This window comes from Halichoerus grypus, chromosome 12 (genome assembly GCF_964656455.1).
Source record: "Halichoerus grypus chromosome 12, mHalGry1.hap1.1, whole genome shotgun sequence".
Classification (NCBI taxonomy): Eukaryota; Metazoa; Chordata; class Mammalia; order Carnivora; family Phocidae; genus Halichoerus; species Halichoerus grypus.
In genome coordinates, this window is record NC_135723.1 from 28,138,556 (window position 1) to 28,161,447 (window position 22,892).

General features: G+C 37.7%; 1 protein-coding gene and 1 pseudogene across 3 annotated transcripts in view; one reads left to right on the forward strand and one right to left on the reverse strand.

Moving 5' to 3' along the window:
- Positions 1-8,612, reverse strand: part of PCLO (piccolo presynaptic cytomatrix protein) — a 391,345-nt gene extending 382,733 nt beyond the window's left edge. For all 3 annotated transcript variants that reach the window (XM_078060093.1, XM_078060092.1, XM_036107931.2), the window contains exons 1-2: positions 8,054-8,612; positions 558-2,235 (exon numbers count right to left, since the gene is read on the reverse strand). In XM_078060093.1, the coding sequence (XP_077916219.1) occupies positions 558-2,235; positions 8,054-8,310 (1,935 nt within the window). In that variant the 5' untranslated portion in view covers positions 8,311-8,612. The remainder of the gene's footprint in view (positions 1-557; positions 2,236-8,053) is intronic.
- An 11,204-nt stretch (positions 8,613-19,816) lies between these two features.
- LOC118545590 (dynein light chain 2, cytoplasmic pseudogene) lies at positions 19,817-20,178 on the forward strand (annotated as a pseudogene).
- The last annotated feature ends 2,714 nt before the right edge of the window (positions 20,179-22,892 follow it).

The following is a 22,892-nucleotide window of genomic DNA, read 5'->3' on the forward strand; positions in this document are numbered from 1 at the left end:
TGAGTGAAGCATGTCTTCACAGCTATATCAAATCACTGGCAGGGAAAGGGGATGTACAGTTTGGAAAATTTTTTTCAATTTTATATTAAAATTGTCTTTATAATGTGAAAACAATGTCTGCTTTTTTCCCAGCACAGATATGACCCCAGTTAAGAGTACCTTAAGTTGGGTAGGCTGGAGGATGAATTTAAGAGTTAAATTAGTATCACTGCATACTAAATAAATATCACCGTATGCTACACAATAAATAGTGTGGATCTTATGGGACAGAGTGCAATGAGTCAGTGCTCAGCATCTTTGAACTGATTCATTTTTACTTTATATGCCAAACTTATCAGAAAATCTGGCAATATTTTGGGCTTATTCTTGGGAGAAAATATTTAACTTTTTTTAAATTTACAATTAGCACAGGAGAAAAAGAGGAAGGAAGGAGGGGAGGAAGGAAAGAATGAGAGGAAAACAATGTCATTCTATGATACCAGGGATAAACTAAGCATGATTTGCGCAAGATGATGATATGGGTTAAGAGCATGAACACAATGAATAAATGCACTCACCTCGGTTAAATGAGGATTGGGATTAAAACCACAGAGGCTACATACAGTGGTTTGACACTCAGTGCATGTGTTAAAATTGGCCTTTTCTGGAACATGCAACAGAAGTTCAGTGGTATTGCAAAGAGGACAGATGGTTTTAGGGAGGCCTTGTACTGGAGCCTGTGCTGCAGATGGAGAAGGCGATGGATGCAGAGGTTTCCCAGCTCCTGTTTGGCTTACTGGTTTTGGAGATTGCTGAGCTGAAGGCTTTGCTGGGCCAGGCTGTTGAGGAGCGGGTTTTGCTGAACCAGGCTGCTGAGGTGAAGGCTTTGCAGAGCCAGGCTGCTGAGGAGGGGGCTTTGCAGAGCCAGGCTGTTGAGGAGGGGGCTTGGCCGGGCCAGGCTGTTGAGTTGGGGGCTTTGTAGGGCCAGGCTGCTGAGGAGGGGGTTTTGCTGGGCCAGGCTGCTGAGGAGGGGGTTTTGCTGGGCCAGGCTGCTGAGGAGGGGGTTTTGCTGGGCCAGGCTGCTGAGGAGGGGGTTTTGCTGGGCCAGGCTGCTGAGGAGGGGGTTTTGCTGGGCCAGGCGGTTGAGGTGGAGTTTTCCCTGGCCCAGGCTGCTGAGCCGGAGACTTTGGTGGCCCAGCCTGCTGAGAAGGAGCTTTTGCAGGCCCAGGTGGCTGAGCTGGGGACTGTGGCCCAGGTTGGTGAGCTTGGGATTTTGCTGGCCCTGGCTGCTGGGTTGGGGGCTTTGCTGGCCCTGGCTGCTGAGATGGAAGTTTCTCTGACCCAGCCTGTTGAGCTTGAGGCTTCGCAGGCCCAAGAGGCTGAGCTGAAGACTTTGGCCCAGGCTGCTGAGCAGCAGGCTTTGTTGTCCCTGGTGGCTGGACTGGGGGCTTTGCTGTCCCTGGCTGTTGAGCTAAGGCCTTTGTTGGCCCTGGTTGCTGAGCTGAGGGCTTTGCAGGCCCAGGGTGTGGTGTGGCAACTTTTTCAGGTCCAGGTTGCTGGGCTGGAGGTTTTCCAGGACTTGCTTGCTGAATAGATGGTTTGGTTGGGCTTTGCACTGAGGGTTTAACTGATTCTCCCCTTACAGCGTCGGACTGTTTAGTCTGAGGCCTGGCTGCATCTCTCTGAAGTGGCAACTGTGCCTGGTCTATCTGAGGTGCCTGGGTAAGCCCCTGAATTGGCTTGCCTGTCCCTGGAGGCTGTGATTTCATCTTTTCCGGTTGCTGAGAAGATCCTGATTTGGGAGAGCCATCCTGCTGTGGTGGGACCCTCACAGGTCCCTGCTGCTTTGGACCTGGCTTAGGTGACTGTTGTGATGGAGGCTTTGTGATTCCTTCAGGTTTGCCTTGTTCTTTCTGAGCTATTTTTTGTTTCTTGGCAGTTTCTTCCTGGGATGCATCAGAGTCTGATATCAAATCAAAAGGATTGAATTTATTTACAACAGAGGAGACAGCACTTAAAGGGTTAACCTCTGAGAGGAAGCCAGGCATCATACTAGACTTGTGCTCTTCCTTCAAATCAGTTCTGGACTTTGATTCTTTCAAGCTAATAGTGGAAGGACTCCTTCCAGGCGACTTCTGCTCTGACCTCAAAGTGTCTGTAGTTCTACTTTTACTGAGACCAGGCTGAGCTGAACGCCCAGGGTCCGGCGGTTTTCCGGGTTGCTTTGGAGGATGACTACTCTCCAACTCTTGCTTCCTAGAAGAATGAAATGAAAAGAAGTAAAAATAATGGAAAGTATCCCAACTCAAAATAATATTAACGAGCCATTACTTTCTTAGAGCCTCAAAATTACGCATGTATAGATATAACTAGAACACATTTTTGCAGCATCCTGTAAATGATCATAAAATCCTTTAAGTCTTTGTTACTTTCTTTATGTGGATAGAGATTTTCAACAAGGTAAACAAGAGGGGGAAAAATCAATACTTGCTACTCTAAGATATCTAGTTAGACATCACTTATAATAGTTTATATTTACACTTAATAGAATCTGGCCATCCTTAAAACCTTATTAAATATATCAACTCAATAAACCAATGCAGGGCCATGTTCTAGTATGTTCATGTTTGAAGAATGTTATTCTTCCAAATGCTAGCAGCACCAAGAATTAAGAATATTCATTTTAAAATGTGGGAGCTTGTTGCAACTGTTTTTTGTTTTACTTGATAACAAGAAGTTACATTAGTAACATATGGCACACGACATCGGGGAACTTTTTAGTAAAAGAGGTTACGTGATGCATTTCCAGGAACACTGAGAAAGTTGATAATCTATTCAACTTTATTCTGTTGGAAAAGATATTATCCCTCAAATATTATCCTTATTAAACTTTATAAAATGAGAAGTCCTACTTCAATTAGAAATTTTTGAGAAACAATTCCGTATTTCTAGTAGAAGAAAAATGTTATGTCATTTAATTATTTTTCTAATAGCTAATTATTAATCTGAGATCTCTATGCAAAATAATGATAGATGCTTAAAGAAGCTTGAGATACAGCGGGCATACAGTTAGCAACAAGCTGGTTATGAACCTACTTTCGAAAGTACTGTTACTTTTCTCAGAAGAAGATACATAATAATCTCTTAATGTTTTCTATAACATTTACTATTGCCACTGTTAGATTATTAGTAATATTATTTATTATTGACAAAGATTTAAGGACATAACTAACTTACAAATTTTCTTTTAATTCATAGACAAACATACACAATGAATTTTTTTAAATAGTTTTGGAAACATGATCACTTTGAAATAACTATGGTTAAATAATTAAAATAGTTGATTTTTTATACTTTTAACCAAAAATCAAATACATTACTTTTTTTAAATAAGCCATTCTTTACTGATAAAGTGGTAACTAATAAGAATAGGCTCTATTAGGATTACATAAAAATAAAATTACGAGTATTTCATTTGATACATGAAGCTTTTTAACTTCGGAAAAAGATTTATTTCTTTTTCATTAAAAGAAAAAAGAAACAGAGTTATTCAGTAGCACTTAAAATATGAGATGATCACAATAAAGTTCTACAAGTTTTAATTTGTTTTGTGAAAATTTACCTGCTAATGGGCCAGATTATAAACTTTTAATTTCAAATTATTTAGTACTTAATATGAATTAAGTTTTTGAAATTCCCCAAATGGCACAGAAACTTGAGACAGATCAAGTTATAAGGTACTGTAGAAAGAAATACAGAAGTATTACTTCTAAATAGCAAAAAATAAGAAGGAAATAATCTATAAAAGCCACCATATGCAAAAAGTGATTTTCTAATAAAAGTTGAATAAATAGAATTCTTAGTTTTGGCAATTTCCTCCAGGAAAAAAAGTTACAAAAACTTTAGATAACTCAAACAAGGAACTAAAATTATTACCCTAATTAATTCCAATGGTTCTAAGGTATCTTTTAAAATACTATGTATTTCCATTTGTAGAAAATAATTTTGAATGTTTCTTTACAGGCCACTCTGTGTTCCCTTACACAGGAAGATAGAAGAGCTATAGTAAACAACCTAAGATAGATTATTTTCAAAAATTTCACTGTTTAGATCTTCACATTATTCTAGAAATGTTCCACGTTCAATTAATAAAATCTACCACTCTCGTGAAGGGCATATGCTTAGGAACTTCATTACAGAAGTTCCTATCTCATAAGTAATTATTTAGGTATATTATTTAATTGGCTCCCTAGTAGAGTCCTAGAGACCTATATTTAAAGAGTACAAAAAAAGAAATCTATTCTTAATTTACTAAATTGTCCTCTCTTGAAAATACTATTAAACTTAATCATTGTTTTGTGTTGTTGCACGTCATCCAACATATGTACAAAACAAAAAATAAACTTTGTGAATACCAGATATTTGTGATATCAACACTAAAATTTAAAGCAAGCTGCTTACAGCAGAAATTGTCATTGCATGTACCTCCTAAAATATAAGTTATATAATAAAATCCCCATGAGAAAACTGATACAGCTATAAAGACTGCCCCACAATTTAAACTAACTTCAGCTACTAGAATTATATAAGTAAACATCAAACATGGATGTGAGAAATAGAAAATCGCTAAAAGAATATACAGACTTAATATTGAACAAAAATATAAAGATGTCTCAGGTAACTGTGGTCTTCTGGTGAATTTCTGTTTGGTGTAACAGTTGCTCTGTCAAAAAGAAAAACAACTAAAATGCAATCTGTGTCTTGTATCCTACACTGTGACCTCCTAGAGAAAGTGTTTCACTCATCTTTGCATCACTAGAACCAAACCTGTTAACTAGAGTGTTAGTGTCTCGTGAATGAATGAATGAATGAACGAATGAATAGGTGGATGACAATGAATAAATGAATCAATGAATGTATCAGGTTTTTGTTTTATGCTAGATAATGTTTCTTGAATTCTTTTCAAATTCTTCATGGTTGTTCTGAGATATAAATGGAAAAATTCTACATGCACTTAGAACCTGGACTTGGCCTGCTACCCTAGGAAGAAAAATGGTTGTGGAATTGTCTACCAGTAGGATAGGCCCAAAGGAATACTAAAGAAAATAATGGATTCAGTCAGAATTCCTATAGAATATTCTACCAATCAGAAGCATTTTTCAGTAAAGCCCTTCTCCTATCTGTAGCTGTACACAGAAAGAGTAGACCAAATGATAAAACTGCCTTTTTCTGTGTCTTCAATTAATCAAAAATCCAGAAGCATTTTGTTTGTAACCTGTAACTTCTAGCTTGTAACGACCCATGTTTTGTACAACCTCCTTTTTCATTACTACTGTCATCCCCAGATTAGAATTTTTCTTTCATAGATTAGCAGAAAAAATATTTCAGCTACAAATGAGGTAAACATACATTCACGGATACAAATGTAAAAGCAGTTGGAATGCTAAAAAAAATTTTTTTAATGGAGCATAACAGGCAATGACACTTGATAGTGCTGAGTCACATAAAATTTTTTGATATTAGAAATATAAGCAACTTTGGGGATAGCTATTCATTTTTATACTGTAGAGGATACTAGGGCTTAAAGAGGCTAAGTGATTACTCCAAGGTTATAAAACTAGTTAGTCACCGATATCTGGTATCGAGACTTCTGGTGGGGGTAGGGAGGGGAGTGGAAGTTCCACTACATGGCACTGACTTTTCCATATACATAAAAAATACATATATAGATACATCAAAATAACTTACAAGTGAAGAACTCAACCTACAATTTGTCTGGAGCCACCACTGCCAGTGCCATCCACTGCTGATATCGAGATCACTACTTCTGATACTTATAGATTCCCTTCAAGTTAAAATTCAAACAAAAACATCCCTGTCAATTTGTAACTGATCCTCACAATGACTCTACAAGATAGGTAAGACAAGTGCCATATGCCTTATTTGGGGGCAAGGAAACTGAGGCAGCTAGGCTGAGAAGCATACATAATTTGTCATGAGTCTGTTAAAATTAACAGGACAAGAACCTAGGTCTCTGGGCTCTCAACCCTTATTCAAAAACAAACAAAACAAAACCACCATCTCTAATTGACACACTTAACCTCTTCAGACTTTAAATAATTTGGATATACTTTCTTATACATACTTAAGTTGGTGTGCTTCTAAAAATCTAAATGATAAACCAAGTGTTTCTTTGGTTATCACATCCAAGGATAATAATGTTCTAAAAATTATGTACATTCTATAAAAATCTTTCACTAAAATATAAGAAGGTCTCAAAAATCAGAAATATATTGTTTATACAGGTAGATGAAGCTTTCACCAATAACTGCTGAGGCCACAGATTATCTGTTAAATAAAAATTCTACTATAACAAAATTATCAGTGCAGAATCTGACATAAGCACAGCATAAAACCAGTTTAATAGGCTGAAATTGTTATTTTTCAGCCACCCCCTGAATAGAAGAGAAGTTAAGAATGCAGAAATAAAAGCTCACACTTTTTCTTGGTCTATGTAACCAGCATGCTAAACCTGTTGCATGTACCTCTTAGGAAAAACTGTGAAAGAGCTGGAATACATTTCTAAAAGGCTAATAAAAGTATTATACCTCATTATTACCCTATGAAAATCTAATATATGAACGTTCAACATTTTTTCCAAGTCAGGTTTTCACCAGTAGAGAAAAATGGTGCATATCATAAGCTTTAATACTTAAGGTAATGGATAAAAAAAGACTATACCAAAGAAATAGCCCCATATATTACAAGTTGAAAAACACATTTAACATAAAGGAGCAAGTTTTTACTAGCAGTAGTGGCTTTGTTTCAAGAACATAGGGTTTTTAGCTGATATATTCTAAGCATTTAAGATTTTATGTTAAAAATATTGCAACTATCCATTACACTTCTCCTATGTTAAATTAAAATATTTGACAAAATTATACGCATATACTTATATGATAGTTCCCAAGTTAAAATACTTCTATGAAGTAGGGGTTAAGAATCTACACCTACGATATGCAGATCTTTCATATTTCCAATATGTCTAATGAAAATTGTAGGTCTCTCTTCAATTATCATAAAGCAGGAATGGTTTCAGGACAACGGACAGAGAACTGTACTCTAAGGGAGGGTGTAAAGTTAAAGGGTTTGTTTACAATAATAAAGGCAAGGCAGGCACAGTGATTATACCCTCTTACTACTCTAATTAGAAAACAACTAATTTATTAGATGAAGGAAAATGGAGAGCTAGAGAGGGAAATTAATACGTTAATGTTACAGAATAGCTCTTAATTGCCTGCGCAAGTTGTCACTTATTTGCTTTGTCTTAAAAGGTATTGGAAACTAATCTTAAGGTAACACAAATTCACATGTTTTTCCACCAACTAAGATACTTTTGCATATAAAAGAACAATAGTTTAAAAAATAGAATATACTGATTCAGAAATGCATGTACAGCACCTGGTCTGCTGCGACCAAACCATCTGTTTAATGCCACAACATATTTTAGGGTCCTTCATTGACTATAAAAGGTGTATTCATTCTATACCTTCTACCTAATCAGCTCCTGTTCTCCTCTGGGGGTGGGGTGGGAAGGAAGGACAAATCACCTCCGGGGGAATTAAAGGTATTATTACAGAAATATTTCAGACATCATTCACAGAGAAAAAGATGCCTAAACGACTGAGGAGGTTTAAACAGAGACAGGTGAACACCCAGTTCTATCCATTCCCCAACACGTCCGTTTTCTATTAATGGAAGACTTCCAGATTAGTAAAACACTGGAGGGCGTCTCTCCACGCCTTGGAAAAGGTTCCAAAAGGCCAAAAATCACAACCTAAAATCACAGTTCCAAGAATGCAACCCTTGACTATCCCACCAGAAACTCTACAATGCATCATTTTTATTCTGCCCATCAAAAGGCTTATGATCTCCTTATCGTCACCCCATTAGGGAGAATAAAATGAACAGAAGCGACATGTATGTACTGCCGTGCTGGCACATACGGGCTGACACATATGTGCACGGGAAGCTGTACATATATGCCCGGACATATACATCATGCTGTGCGTGCCTGTGCATGGAAGGCGGCTCCGCAGCGGCCGGGGGGACGCTTCCCTTGGGCAGCCCCTGCGCCCTTGACATGACAGCGGCGATCTGTCTCCTCTCCTCTTCGCTCAGCTGGCTCAGATCCGCCTCCATGCCGGCCGGGATCACGGTGTGCAAGGAGCTCCCCGCCCCGCCAGCCCCTCCTCCGGCTGCTGCCGCCGCCGCCGCCGCCGCCAGCCCTTCCGGGAGCCCTTCCCCTTCCAAGCTCGCCTCGTTGCCCATGGCTCAGGGGGACTCGGGGCCGCCGCGCTCCCTCCTTGCGCTGCGTCCCCGTCGGGAACCCCGCGGCCCGAGGAGCAACCGGAGCCGGGGTCCGCCGTGGGGCGTGCAGGCGGCGGAGTCCCAGGGCTCGGGACCCGGCACCGCTGCCCGGAACGCCAGGCGGGTGTTAGTCCCGCTCACAGGTGACGCCCGCAGCCGGTGCCTCCTCCATGTTGGACAACTCCCCGAAGCCGCCTCAGCGCCCCGAGCCGGGGAGAAGCACGTCTGAGCTGTGCCAGCCGGGCGCCGTCCGCCCCTCCCACCGCGCCCCGCCTCCTGGCCCGCGCCCTCGCAGTGCGCATGCCCGTCTCGGAACAGGTGATGGCCGCGCCCGCGCCTAGGCCGCGCCCGCGCCTATCCCGCGCTGCGTCTCTCTGTATCCTTCCTCACTCTCGCACCGATTTAAAGGAGCCTGGGGAGAGCGCAGCTGAAAACCGGGACGAAACAGCCGGTTTTTCTTTCAGGCATATTTCAGGATGCCTCAACCTGAGTTTTAGCGAACTACATTCAAGGGGCAGGGAGGGGCTGGAGGGGAAATATCTGTTCCCTTCTTTGGACTCATGGGATCTGTAGTTTCAATTTTTCTTTTTTTTTTTTTTTTTTTTTTTTTAAGGAAGGGTTTTTTAGGATTTTAGGAATGGATTCAGGTAACTGGAGATTAACCTATGATACCTTTGGGACAAATTCTCCCAAAGGAGCTAAAACTGGAGCTTTTTATTTAGGACTTTTCCAGAATAATTACATTAAAATCTTAGATACAGCATCAGTAAGGTGGTAAAGTTTCTGAATGCTTGTCACTGTATTGTTCCCTAAAGGGACGACACAAAAGTAGAGGATTATGGGAAATTGTGCATGGGATACTGTAGTAAGATTCAGATTGTAGAATATTAAAATGTTAAAGTGGTGTGAAATTTTGAAAATATGAATTCAGTACCTTTTTTTCAGTTCTTCTCTTGTGGAGAGACCCCCGAAAGTTAAATTAATTTATATAGAAGCACATAGCTGGTTAGCAGCAGAAGTATCACTAATAACCGTTCTTTCAGACCCACTTCCCATCCATTCCCAAACACACAAACTCTTCTTGCTACTACATTTCCTAGAAGGAGATGTTTTAGTTCAGCACTGGATATGCAGCCCAAGTTTTACTCTCCACCTTGGCTAACTAAATGGACCTAGTGTCCCAATTGTTGAGGTTAAAGAAAATCAAAAGCTAACTACTGGGAATGAATAAATACACAGAAATGAATAAGTTGCTCAGAAAGTTTCCAAGGTTTTACAATAATCGTTATAATAGTTTGATATTTTGCATTCCACTTGTATCAAAACTAAAAAATGGCACAGTTATAACAATTTGTGATATGTGCTGCTTTTTAAAGATGTCTAGTCATCAGATGAAGTATCATTACCTGTTGGGTTCCTACAAAAACTTTGCATAAACTTTGATTCTCTCATAACATACTGAGATATGACTTCCAAAGTCAAAACTGCGAAGAGTCATACATTATTTTTAAATAAAGAGCATGCTTTCACCTCACACAAACCAATGACCGGAGGCAACCTGACATTCTGATGGCCACACCTGGAGACAAATACACAATCATCATACCTCCTGGAAATAAGTTTGCTTCAAAAAAGGAGATAATTGGTACGTAATCCTGAATCTCTGGCAAAATGAGTAGTTGCTCCAATGCTTAGAGAGCCCTAAGGCTCACTAAGGCTAGATGGAGGTGGGGAAGAAGAAGATTCATGTGCTGATTATTTTTTCATAGTATGCTCAAGTGTTGTGAGAATAAAATACATTTGATAAGTTTACATTCACAAGCCACAAGGCTTAAAGAAATGATAAGATGAACACTCAAAGTCTAGCCTCAGAATAATGATTAAACTAGAAAACAGATTGTTAACTCTATATTCTCTCCCATTATGGGTGGAAAGGAGCCTGTAAAGTAATAAGAAATAAGAAGTGAAAATCAATATGCCAAGTAATGCGCACAGACTAAACAAAAAGCAATAATTTGTAAGATGGGACTTTAGCCCATTGTGAAAACATGTGCATTCACCTTCTCCTTCTCTCCTGTCGCAGGAGCAAACGTCATCAGAAAACAGGAAAATGGGATGTATGATAGAAAGAGTAAATGGACTGTGAAAACAAGTGGGAAACATTTTGGTTGTTGAGGTTTTAAAATGACTTTGCCTTTAGGACCTTTATATCTGTGACTTTCGAAAAATACTTCTTTTTTTTCAGTCTCCCATTTGGGCTTAACAGTTGCTTGTGCCTGGGAGGTGTTTCTGATACAAAGAAAAACACTAGAGCAGAAGCCAGGTGTATTACTCGAGTTTGAATTCTCAGAATTCTGAGGGTACAAGGATGAGAAGTTAAATGTTATAGATAAAATTTATCTATACATTCTCTCCTTGCTTACCCAGAGAAATATCACAATTAGTTTCATTCAGCAAACTCACTAATGGTGCTGTATTCAAAATCTTTGTTGCTCCTTATTCATTATACCTACTGTAATGATCATTTATTTGAATTTAGATTTAATTTAACAAGCTGATAGTTCAGCTCCAATACACTCAGCCTGATAGGTAGGTCATGAAACTAATTAATTTATGAAAACTTGCACTGTTACATACCATGATGTCTTTCTGAAATGACTTCTCAACTCTGGAAAACCAGATCTTTTCCTTTGTTTACTTTTTGTCTCACTTTCCCATGTAGTTTCTATTTTAGTAGATTAGAACCCATCTAAATGTGATAATTAACAATAAATATGACAAGATAATGAGTCCTTGGAATGAAATTGCCCAGTCTACCCATGTCCTTGCAGATACCACTCAACTTGGATAAAACCAAATAGACCACCGTGTGTGTCACATGTCCCATACTTGAATAAATTCAGGCTTTGCAAAAATTAAAGTTAGAATAGTCTTCATCCATATAGAAGAATGTGTAGTCTCACTAGTTTTTAAAAACCTACAATTAAATAATCTTCATATAATTTAGCCTTTTAATTAAAAATAATAGCATATATTTATTAAATTCTATTTAGTAAGCAGTTATCTGAGTAGTGGCTTATTTATTAAATGCCCATTATATCCATATTAAAATCATTATAATAGTGTAAGTGAGTGTTTTGTAAAATACGCCATTTTCATAAGCTAAATTTGAGAATATAAATAGATTCAAACTTTCTAGAAAATAATTTAGCAATACTTATCAAGAGCCTTAAAAAGAGTCATAATCTGTGATACACTTCTAGAAACCAGCCCTAAAGAGATTGTTTGAGTTATATAATGGTATTATGGAAAAATATGTTCACTAGAGTATTATTTATAATAGCAATAAATAAAAAGTCATTACTGCCTCAGTAAACAAGAATGGAGAAGTAAAATCTGGTACAACCAGATGACTGTATTTTGTACTTAAAATAATGTTTTTAAAGAGTCCATTACAACATAGGAAAAATTTCACGAAGTATACACTGGACAAATTTTCATAAATGTATGTGATCACAATTGTGCAAAAAAATTAAATTACTAAAATGCATAGGAAAAAACCCCAGGAAATTAATAAACCAACAAACAAAACCCATATATATTTAGTGAGAAGACCATAGGTAATCTTACTTTTTCTAATTTTCTATAGTTTCCATATTTTCCAAAATCAACTTGTAGGATTTTGTTTTTTGGTGTAGGAGCACCAATAATTATGACTAATCATTTTTTAAAATGACAAAAATAATGCAACCTGTTAAGCTAGATAAGCAAAATGTTATCATTTTGTGACAAATACCTATGAAGAAAATGAAAAAAAAAAAATTACCGTGGGATATACCCTAACAGTGATTTCACATGATTAGGTGAGTGATAAAACAAACTATTCTTATACTTTCTATATTTAAAAGACCAAAAAAAAAAAAAAAAAAGACCGTGCATTTTAGTGTATGTGTGCATGTATATTCATATTTGTGTAAATATAGACATAATTTTTATATAGGCACATTTTTCTAATGTTCCTTCTCTAATAGAAGATAAGAGAGGATTGCATTAATTTAGTGGAGCAAGAACCTGCAGTGGTTGAAGGTCCGACTTCATTTTTTGCTATGGTTGATCTGCTTCTCAATTGCAGCTCTAAGCCATTTTTGTTAGCTTTGCTTTAAAATGAGATTTGCAGCTATAGAGGAGGAAATTCAAGTGAGATTGCAGTTGATTATGAACTGGCTTCTCAATTTTGAGGGAAAAACACATGAGAAGTATTTTAGAAAAAAGTTTGATAAATTTATTTTTGAATTCTGACATCTGGACTATCAGGCAGTTGTTTTTTTTCTTTTCCCCTTTATACTTACTCTACAGCAAAGCTGTAATTTAAAATAAAAGAAAAAAGTTGCTTGTATTTAAAATATGTTCCTATAGACATAGGGTATATAAAATCTTAAGAATAAAATTAGTTACCACGCCACTTTACACCATTACATTGTAAATTGAAAAATGACTAATAAGTCATGAGGTTATAACTTAGGTGATTCAGCATTACTTATTTACCTGTTTTATAAATAGGCTTTTTTTTTTTAAGATTTTATTTATTTATTTGACAGAAAGCACGCACAAGCAGGCAGAGCAGCAGGCAGAGGGAGGGGGAGAAGCAGGCTCCCCGCTGAGCAGGGAGCCTGATGTGGGGCTCGATCCTAGGACCCTGGGATCACAAACCTGAGCCGAAGGCAGATGCTTAACCGACTGAGCCACCGAAGCGCCCCATAACTAGGCTTTAGAATTCAGAACCTACTCTTTGCAAAATGGAGACATGTGTGCATGTCTTATTCTTTATGATTTTTTGGTTGACAGTGTCTGACTTGAAATCCTAGCTCTGACATCTTACATCTATTTAGGTTAGTAAGTCACTGAATTTTTAGAACATGAGGTTCCTCAACTGTAAAAATGGAGAAAATTATATACTACCTCTTAGGATCCTTGTGATAATTACATGAGAATAAGATGTGAATGCACTTTTAAGCTAGGAAATATATCAGCACAGTTGTGATTGTTAAAATACCGGTGCTAGATGAATCACACCTCCCTCTTTACAGTGGGACTGCCACGTTTTCTAGCAAGAGATACTGTTTCCTCACGCTTTACCAAGAGAATATGGTAGGAGAGGCATGTAACTTCCTAGGCTCGCCTTCCAATCTGGCCCTCTTCATATTCAGAGACCCCCATGCTCTGAAGAAGCCCAGGAGGTGAGAATTCAAGAGAGATGAACTCAGCTGCCCCAATGTCCAGTGATCCCAGCCGTGGCCTTGGTGGGTCCCGCTGGAGAACTCTGCCTCCGCTGCCATATCTGGGGCTATAGTCACATCACTGAATCAGATGGAACCAGCAGAAGTGCCCAATCAACCCAAAGAATCAGAAAATGGAATAATAGTTATTATAATAATTACTGTCTTATGTTAAGTCACTTAGTTTGGGGGGTTTTGTTAAACTACCTAACTGATATTCCAGTTTTTACACAGTATGATTATGTATAATCTTTAAAAATTCCCTTTCCACTCTTTTGCTTCTAGTGACTATTTCCCCATTTACTGTCCAGATGGACTTGAGTTATTTGTTCAAAATTTCCAAATACCATCCTTCTAAACTATAAATGGGAAAGAGCCCAATTATGCTGAAAATTTACGTGCTTTTATCGTGAAAGGCTCAAACAAGAAAATATATGGGAAGATCATTTTTCAACTATGTAATGCTATCCAAATATAAAGTTATATAAAAAGATGAAAAATTTATGCATGAGAATTTTTCTGAGAAAGACCAATGTATTTATTTGAGAAACTTCTGGGGGAGGAAGGTGGCATTCTTAAGGTCCTACTCAACATGGTGGCTAGATTACAGATTTACAGATCCATATGATACAAATAATATATGTTATATAACAGTGTCTTTAATATCTATCCAGTAAAACCTGTTAACATTCATATTATCTTCTAAAGGAGTCAGGATCACATCAACTAGAGGATGCTCAGTTTTACCTAGCCTGGTGATGGACTGGAATTCGACATTTTGAGAAGAGAAATTAGGGCTTATCTGCATTGCTCCACGGAATAAAGAGAGCAATTTGAATTGGTGGAGTAGCGTGGATTGGAAGACAAATGTAGAGAAATATATAAGGTATGAAAGGGACATGATGCCACTTACTTTGTGGAAAGGGGGAAATGGAAATGACCTCACTGCTACCCTCTAATGGTGATGTGGCCTGGGGCCCTTTTCAGGACTGCCCTGTCAATGAGTCTTCAAGGTGGTTCCTGTGGATTGTGCTAAGTAAAGTCCAGCTTTTCTCTCTCGTGCAAATTCCAGGAAAATACACGTTACTAAGGCATTTATGCATTATGGATTCTTTGAGAGAGGATAGAAGTGAGGAGTGACACAGAAAGAGATGCAGAGTTTTATATCCAAGTTGATATACATTAAAAACATAGACGATATAGATACCATGTGTATACACAGGAGCCAGAGGACAAAGGACATTTGACATCTAGGTTTCAGTCATTATTATCATATGGACTGAAGTGTAAGGTTTATAAGGTTTACACAGAGCCCCATAATTTTCCCGTGTGCTAATTCCAAGCTAATGGGAGGAATCTTTGGAAAGTTTTGCTCTCGTCTGTCTGCAATCAGAGAAAGAATAGATGCATTTCAATAGGGATATATAAAGTGGAATTGGAAAAAATTATAAATTACTCTTTTGACAACAATTCAAAACCCTGAGAAAATATTAAGGTTATCTATAGACATGTTGAAAAGAATCAATAGCTGGTCCTCATCTCAGACAAATTAAATCAAAATCTTGAGGGAAGGGGGTGGCATTTGTATTTTTTAAAGCTCCCCAGATGATGATAATATAGAGTGTGGGTTGAGAACTACTACTTTGAAAGGACGGAGGATTTTAATATCAGCATTACAAGACTGAAGACAAAAAAGAGGCACTTGGGAATCTGTGTAGACTTCTCTTCGAAGCTGAAGCCAAAGGTGTCAGCAGCATAGTTGCCATCATCAGAAATTATTTTTGAAGCAAAAAGTAGAAGTCACAGATTTACTCTGTTCAAAAATGGTAGCATACCTGCATTTGGACTATGATATATAATTCTGGTCACTGCAGTTTGCAAAATGTGTAACAGACTGAGAGAAGCAAAGCCAATCAAACAAAAAGAGACATAAAATCCCTTTAATCTGGAAGACTGAAGGGGTGAATCTAGAAAGATAAGAGCCTCCTACTGAAGAACATGAATTCAGGACATGTTGATCAAAATCTGTTCAACTAAAACCAAAGGGATTTTTGGATACATGGAAAAGGCATGCTTAAGAAAAAAATAGTAACAGGACAAAGTACATGTATAGACTGGTTTATATCCCATAGTAGGATAAATAATACTAATTCTTCACCAACGTCACTTTTCTCCTCTTTGGGGCAAATAGCTACACCACAGTTGCCAACTTCTCTTGAAGTTGTATGTGTGTCCTTGTGCCCCAGTTCCAGCTGATGAAAATGTGCTACTTCCAGGACCAACCAAAGGAATTCTGGTATGTACACCTCTGTGGGTGACAAAGAAGGAGACTATGGTGCACTGCAGAGCCACTGGGGGGATTCCATGAGGGGAGTTTCCTGGATGACCATGTATGGAATTTTGTCTTTCCCTACTAAGACCACCTCCCCTGGGACAGTTATGTAAACAAGGGGGGAAATATATATTTATATTACATATATTACATAATATATATATATTACGTATATTACATAATATATATATTACGTATATATTACGTTTAAGTCATAGTATATTTTTGTTTTTTGGTCTTTTCGTTAAAGTAGTTAGCCAGTGTTATCTTAACTAATATGAGGTAGCAAGAGGTACTTCTGTGAAGGAGAAACTAACATCAATAAAATATATCCCCTCCTTATCCTTTGCACATCAGTGATCCTGGTTCCATTTTTCTTTTGAAATAGCAAGACAGGTAAATCTGGGTGCCTCATTGACCCTTGAAAATGCCATGCTCACCTCTTCTCCAGTCTCTATTCTTCTTCAATCTGGCAAGATGGTCCCCTCACCTCTAACTATCCATGCATTTCCCCAGGCCAAGCTCAGGGCCACTCATCATCATAAGAGCTTTTCCTACTCTGAAGCCACTACTGTTCTTGATCATTATTTGAGAATCTTCCTTCATTTGACATTTATTTGCATATGGTTTTCCTTTCTTCAGTGAACTGTTTCAGAACTGAGGTTTTCAAATGATGCAACAATATTTTTCTCTTGCAGTCCTATCAGTATCTAGTGCACATAGTGAGTGCTCAACCAACAGACATTAAATGCATTATTTAGTGAGATGTCTTCAAGTTAAAAATGTGAATAACAAAAAACAGACTTTAGGTTATTTTGTGAAGGACTTCTATAAAGGAAGAATAAGGGAAGGCTTTCATCAAGGTTAAGGAATCCTATAATGATACAATTTTTAACCTAAAAATATTATATTAAATGTATTACCAAGGCACTCTGTTAAGTATCTTATATAATTTTTATCTCTATCAATCCTTCTGACAGTTTTGTCATGTAACTATTGTTTTGTCCACTTTATAAATGAAAAAATAGAGATTTGAGAGTTATTTGAACCTCTTAAAGTCATTTAACCAGCAAACAACAAGAAAGAATTCAAACCTAACTTAACTTGACTCTTATACTTACTGCTTCTCTCACTTGTATTAAAGTATCTCCCGTTTCTAATTGTAAAAGACAGTTCCTGCTAAAGAGCACACAGATAGACTCATGGGGTGGTGTATCCTGTGGTGACTTTCAGAACTTGGATAATACATGGGAAGTATATTGGAAGTATATAATACTTTCTTTAACAAGCTAACCAAAAAGTTTAATAAATGGAAAATGACACGTAGTCCTTTATTGCCCAAGAAATATTCCATGAAGCCAAAGAGAAGAAAATAAGTGAGGATGTTGGAAAAAATGTAATGAAAACATTTCTCATTATTCTGATTTTATAGGATGATTTAATAATAAATTGTCTTTATCATTATCAATTTATCATGTTTTATTTGCATTTAGGGCTAGATGCCTTGACTTCAAATCACAAGGCAAGAATTTTATTGTTCACCATTTCAGGAGCAATTTGGGGAATGTTTAATTTTATTCCAACCAAGTTCTAGATTTGCCAGGTTAATTATTGATGAGTAAGCGGAGGATGGAAAGGATTTTATATAATTCTGCCTGAGGCTTCCCATGTCTTCCCTTATTTGACTTACAACTCATATAAAAAGATCAGTGTCTGCTCTTGGCAGATGGTCTATAACCTGCCTATGATAATAATACTTCATGTTTTCCCTTTACTGCAGGGATCTCAAACTTTTGAAAACCAACAGCCATACAACACTGCTATAACCATCACAGGTCTGTTTTACAAATGGTTAAACTGCAGAAATGAATCAATGAGCCAGACTCCAGCATAACTCTTGAGTCACTCATACTTGCCACTAGAGAAGTTTTATTTTTCACACATTTTATTCTCATCATCCATAAGACCAAAGACATACCAATCACATCATTCAAAATCTGAGCTCGTCAAAGAAAAAATAGTAATTGTATCAATCTAATAAAGGATACTCCAAGATAGATAATCATGGTCTTGTATGGATTTCCTTGCCATTCTTGGCAGGAAATGGTGGCTATTTTTAATCATAGATAGTAAAAGACTAAAACAGAAGCTGTTAGATTTTCCACAGAGGAAAGGCCCCTCCTGGAGAGAACAATATGGTTTCTTTCTTGTCATCTTACAGGTTTCATGCCATTCTCAAATGCACCCTGAGGAAAGATGAACCATCTGGCCCAGAAGCAAGGTCATACCTTGCAGCTCACTAATTTGCTTTAGGTGGCCTAGAAGACCACCTTGGAATCATCTCTCTTGCCCTCCTGTCTGCCTGCATGCCTTACCAGCCAGAGATGGTCTTCAAGTTTAGGCTTCCTTCATTCAGCAACCATTGTGAGCACCTACTATGTGTCCAGCTAGAAATATAGTGATATACAAAGGAAACTCAATTCCTGTTCTTAATGAGCATATAGTATAGTGGGGAAGACAGATATTTTTAAAGGTAATTACAGATTTCTCATTTTCAAAAACAGTAAGCTAGCTGATCGGGACAGGTCTTCTTGCTGAAAAGAACTAAGAAATTGGTTAAAATACATTTAAAAAAATATTAGGGTACATTAAAGCTAAAAATATAGTGAAGTATTACCAGGCCAAAACTGAAGGGAGATGAGAACCTGCAAGCTGCTTCTGTGTTGGGAGCATTTGCTGATTCAGAAAAATTTCAACTCTCCTTTCAACAGCCTCATTGAATGAGGACAGAAATAAAAACCAGGAGTGTGTGAATGGTATGGGGTGCGACATGAGATCCTCCCCAATAATAAGCTGGGACACAAAAGGGCTACAGGGCAAGGGTGAACTGAAAAAGTACCACTTCTTTCTTTAAATTGCTTAAGTTCTGCAGGAAACAGTCTCAAATTTCGTGTTTCCAATATTAAAGTGGCCTCTAGGTAAAAGACAAAAGCAGAAGAAAGGCTCATCTGGAGGAAAGTATTTTCACCATAGACCTCTATAAATTTCTGCTCTTTCTAGAAAAGAAGAAGTCATATGCTTAGATTTATGATTGTTTCAGAAGAGCTAGTGAAATGTACCTCAAGACATTCCAAAACAGTTCATAAGAAGAATGGGAGAAGAAATAAAAGAGAGTGAAATAGAACAACAGCAATACTGAGTAGCAAGAAGAGTCCAAGTGATCCTTAAGCCAGAGATTCTAACATTGTCTGTGATCCTTCTGGGCAAAGTCTGGACCTTCCAGATCAGCGTTATTCAAGAGCTTGTGGAAAACAGACTCTCAAGCCCAACCCCAGACCTACTGAATCAGAATCTGCATTTTAACAAAATACCCCGGTATTTCCTATGTACATTAAAGTCTGAAATAATGAATGAGAATAATGAAGCCTGAACTAGATCAGTGAGAATGGGAGAGGCCTGATGGAAATGTAGATGCTGTACATTCAGATGTTAGAGGCTGTGGGTTGGTTAATACACTCTGTCATTCCTAATTGAAGCACCAGAAAGATCATACTTCAACAGGCTTTCAAATCCCATGTCAGAGACAATGCCAATAGGAAGGCAAATGGCATTACACAACTTCTTTCTTTTTTCCCCACGTGTTGCTTTGGCTTAGAGAATATGGACAAATAGAGCTTCCATTTGATTAGAATAGAGATGTAAATGGAATTCAGTATCTTGAGCTAGAACCAGTAACTGTTCTGCTGAGCATAATATTGGACAGAATATTTTCCAGGTATGATAAGCAAGGCTAAATACAAAAAACCCTCAATCTTCCAGGAGATGGTGGAAGTCAGTGAGCCTCTTCTCCACTGTAACCATGTCAGATAAAAAAGCCATGATCAAAAATGCAGATATGTCAAAGGAGATGCAACGGGACTTGCTGGAGAAATACAGCACAGAGGACCTGGCAACCTAAATGGAGATAGAGTTTGATAAGAAGTACAACCCAACCAGGCAGGGCACCATGAGGAGAAACAGTGGTAGTAAATGATACATGAAACCAAACACTTAATCTACTTCTACCTGGGCTGAGTGGTCATTCACCTGTTCAAACCTGATAAAAAGCATGGACTATGCCATGCTCATTGTGATCAATCTGAAAACAGGGACTGCAGCTTAAATACCAAATACCAGAGAATGAAGTCATCAGCCTTGCTAAGGGAACACTGTGATCTCTGAACTTTTATTGTGTTGTTTTGTACAGGGTATTCTCTATACTAGTCTTTTTTCTTTTTTTCCCATACTAGTTTTTTGTGGTTATAAAACAATTAGAAAAATAAGCCAACAAAAACTCCAACCCCCTCAAAAAAAAAAAAAACAACACAAAAAACACTAATCTGAAAAGATATATGCACTCCTGTGTTTATTGCAGCTTTATAATAGCCAATATATGGGAGCAACCCAAGTGTCCATCAATAGATAAATGGATAAAGAAGATGTAATACACACCACACACATACACACACACACACACACACACACAAATGGAATATTAGCCATAAAAAGAATGAGATCTTGCCATTTCTGACAACATGGATAGATCTAGAGGGTATTATGCTAAGTGAAATAGAGTAAGACAAATACAGTAGGATTTTGCTTATATATAGAATCTGAAAAACAAAACAAATGAGCAAACAAAGAAACAAACAAAAAAACTGAACTCTTAAGTACAGAGAACAAACTAATGGGTGCCAGGGGGAAGGTGGGTGGGAGGATAGGTGAAACAGATAAAGGAGATTAACAAGTACAAACTTCCAGTTATAAAATAATCAAGTCACAACATAGGGAATATAATCAATTTTAAAAATTAGCCATGTTTTGGGGCGCCTGGGTGGCTCAGTCATTAAGCGTCTGCCTTCGTCTCAGGTCATGATCTCAGCGTCCTGGAATCGAGCCCCGCATCGGGCTCCCTGCTCAGCGGGAAGACTGCTTCTCCCTCTCCCACTCCCCCTGCTTGTGTTCTCTCTCTTACTATGTCTCTGTCAAAGAAATAAATAAAATTTAAAAAAAAAATTAGCCATGTTTTAAAAATTAGAAATATTTGTATTATCCTGATAAACTATAATGTTACTTTAAAACGTAAAAATGTGCTATTAAAATGTTCACATTTTTTGGGCGCCTGGGTGGCTCAGTTGGTTAAGTGACTGCCTTCAGTTCAGGTCATGATCCCGGGGTCCTGGGATGAGCCCCGCATCAGGATCCCTGCTCAGTGAGGAGTCTGCTTCTCCCTCTCCCTCTGCCTGCCACTCCTCCTGCTTGTGCTCACTCTATCAAATAAATAAATAAAATCTTTAAAAAAAAATTCACATTTTTTACCATCTATTATTGTCTAACAATGCTGTACTATAATTTGTTCATAAAACATTGTCATGTGTAGAGCCAATATTAAAACAAATTAAATAAATTAAAAACAAATAAAAAATGGGATGTGAACAAATCCTTGAGTTAAACAAAGGGAGGCAGATTCATCTTGAGAACTGTGGTTGGGCATGAACGTTTGAGAAGGTTTAGGAATCCTTATCCAGGCATGGGTCAGGATAAAATGGTGATCACACATCCATTTCATCTTCCAGCAGTGACTAAGCTGTGACAAGCTGTGACAAGCCAACTGCTGGAGGCTGAATGTGGCCCCCAGAAATTTGGCCCCCTCACACAGTAATCTGTATGTGCTATTCTTTTTTAATTGGGAGGTCCATTAAAAAATTTAGATTTCATGCTTCCTTGGAAAAGTGAAACTGACATCCCTGAGCCCATTCCTGCTTGGCAACAGTCGACTGGGGTAGCAGCTTTCTCCTTTAGGTCTGCTCCTACCTGACTTCTTAGTTCATGTTCCTTGCCTGTGTCCTTATACGTTTTGTGTTTGACTACTCTACAGTCTCCATTTCTCGCCTAGAGGGACACTATCTTTCTACCAATTAGAGATAACTAACCAGGGCTTATAAAATTCCTATCTGATTGTAGGCCTGTCAACAGAACTACATTTTTAAAAGATTGGGGACAAGACATGCAGTATATTATAGACTTCACCCACATTTTCTCCTTTGCATCTCCACTGATTCCTTCTATTGATTTTCCTTTGAGCTCATTTGTTTGTATGCCTGAATAATAAGTAGTGACAGGTTGAAGTTGTTCTGCATCTGCATGTGTCAGAGTTGGAATTAACAATCATGTAGACAGAATAGTGATGGCAATGAAAAGGGGGGGAAAAAAACCTTCCTTAGTCTGGAGAATTTTTTGTAATGAATCTCTTCTTTAGCTGGAAAGAACATTTCCCTCCCAAAATAATTTCTAATAAATGTCATACATGAACTCACTTTTTATGGAACTCATTTCTTAAAATCTGTTTGAGGTCAAGAATTAACATTGGCCTGTTTTTTGTTTTTGTTTTGTTTTTGTTTTTGTTTTTTTTAATGATCCCTTGTCTCTGAAGTTCATAAGTTCTCCAAGACTTACTACTAACTTTTGGAAGGAGTTACCAATATTTTAAAATCCCTTACAGATAACTTGATAGATTAACATGCCATAGATCCGACCATAAATTCAATAACAAAATAAAATTCTATTTAACCTTCAGGGCTGGCAATCTGTTTTTTAACTTTTCAGAAAAAAATCTGGCCCAAGCCAGAAATATGAGTCACTTGAGACACCTTCCTTTCCTGAAGATGTTAAATTATATATTGCACAATCTCTAGCATAAATAGCCTTTCCTGACTTACTTTCCCTTTGTTCCTTAGATGAACTTTTTCCATTCTAAGATATATCTTATATTACCTCTTTGCAGACGTTCAGGCATCCCCAGATCTTGTGTTCTCACCCCTGTCCCAGTCTGTCCAAATCCTACCCAAATACATATCTCACCTTCTCAAATACCTATCCTTCACAAAACCATCCCT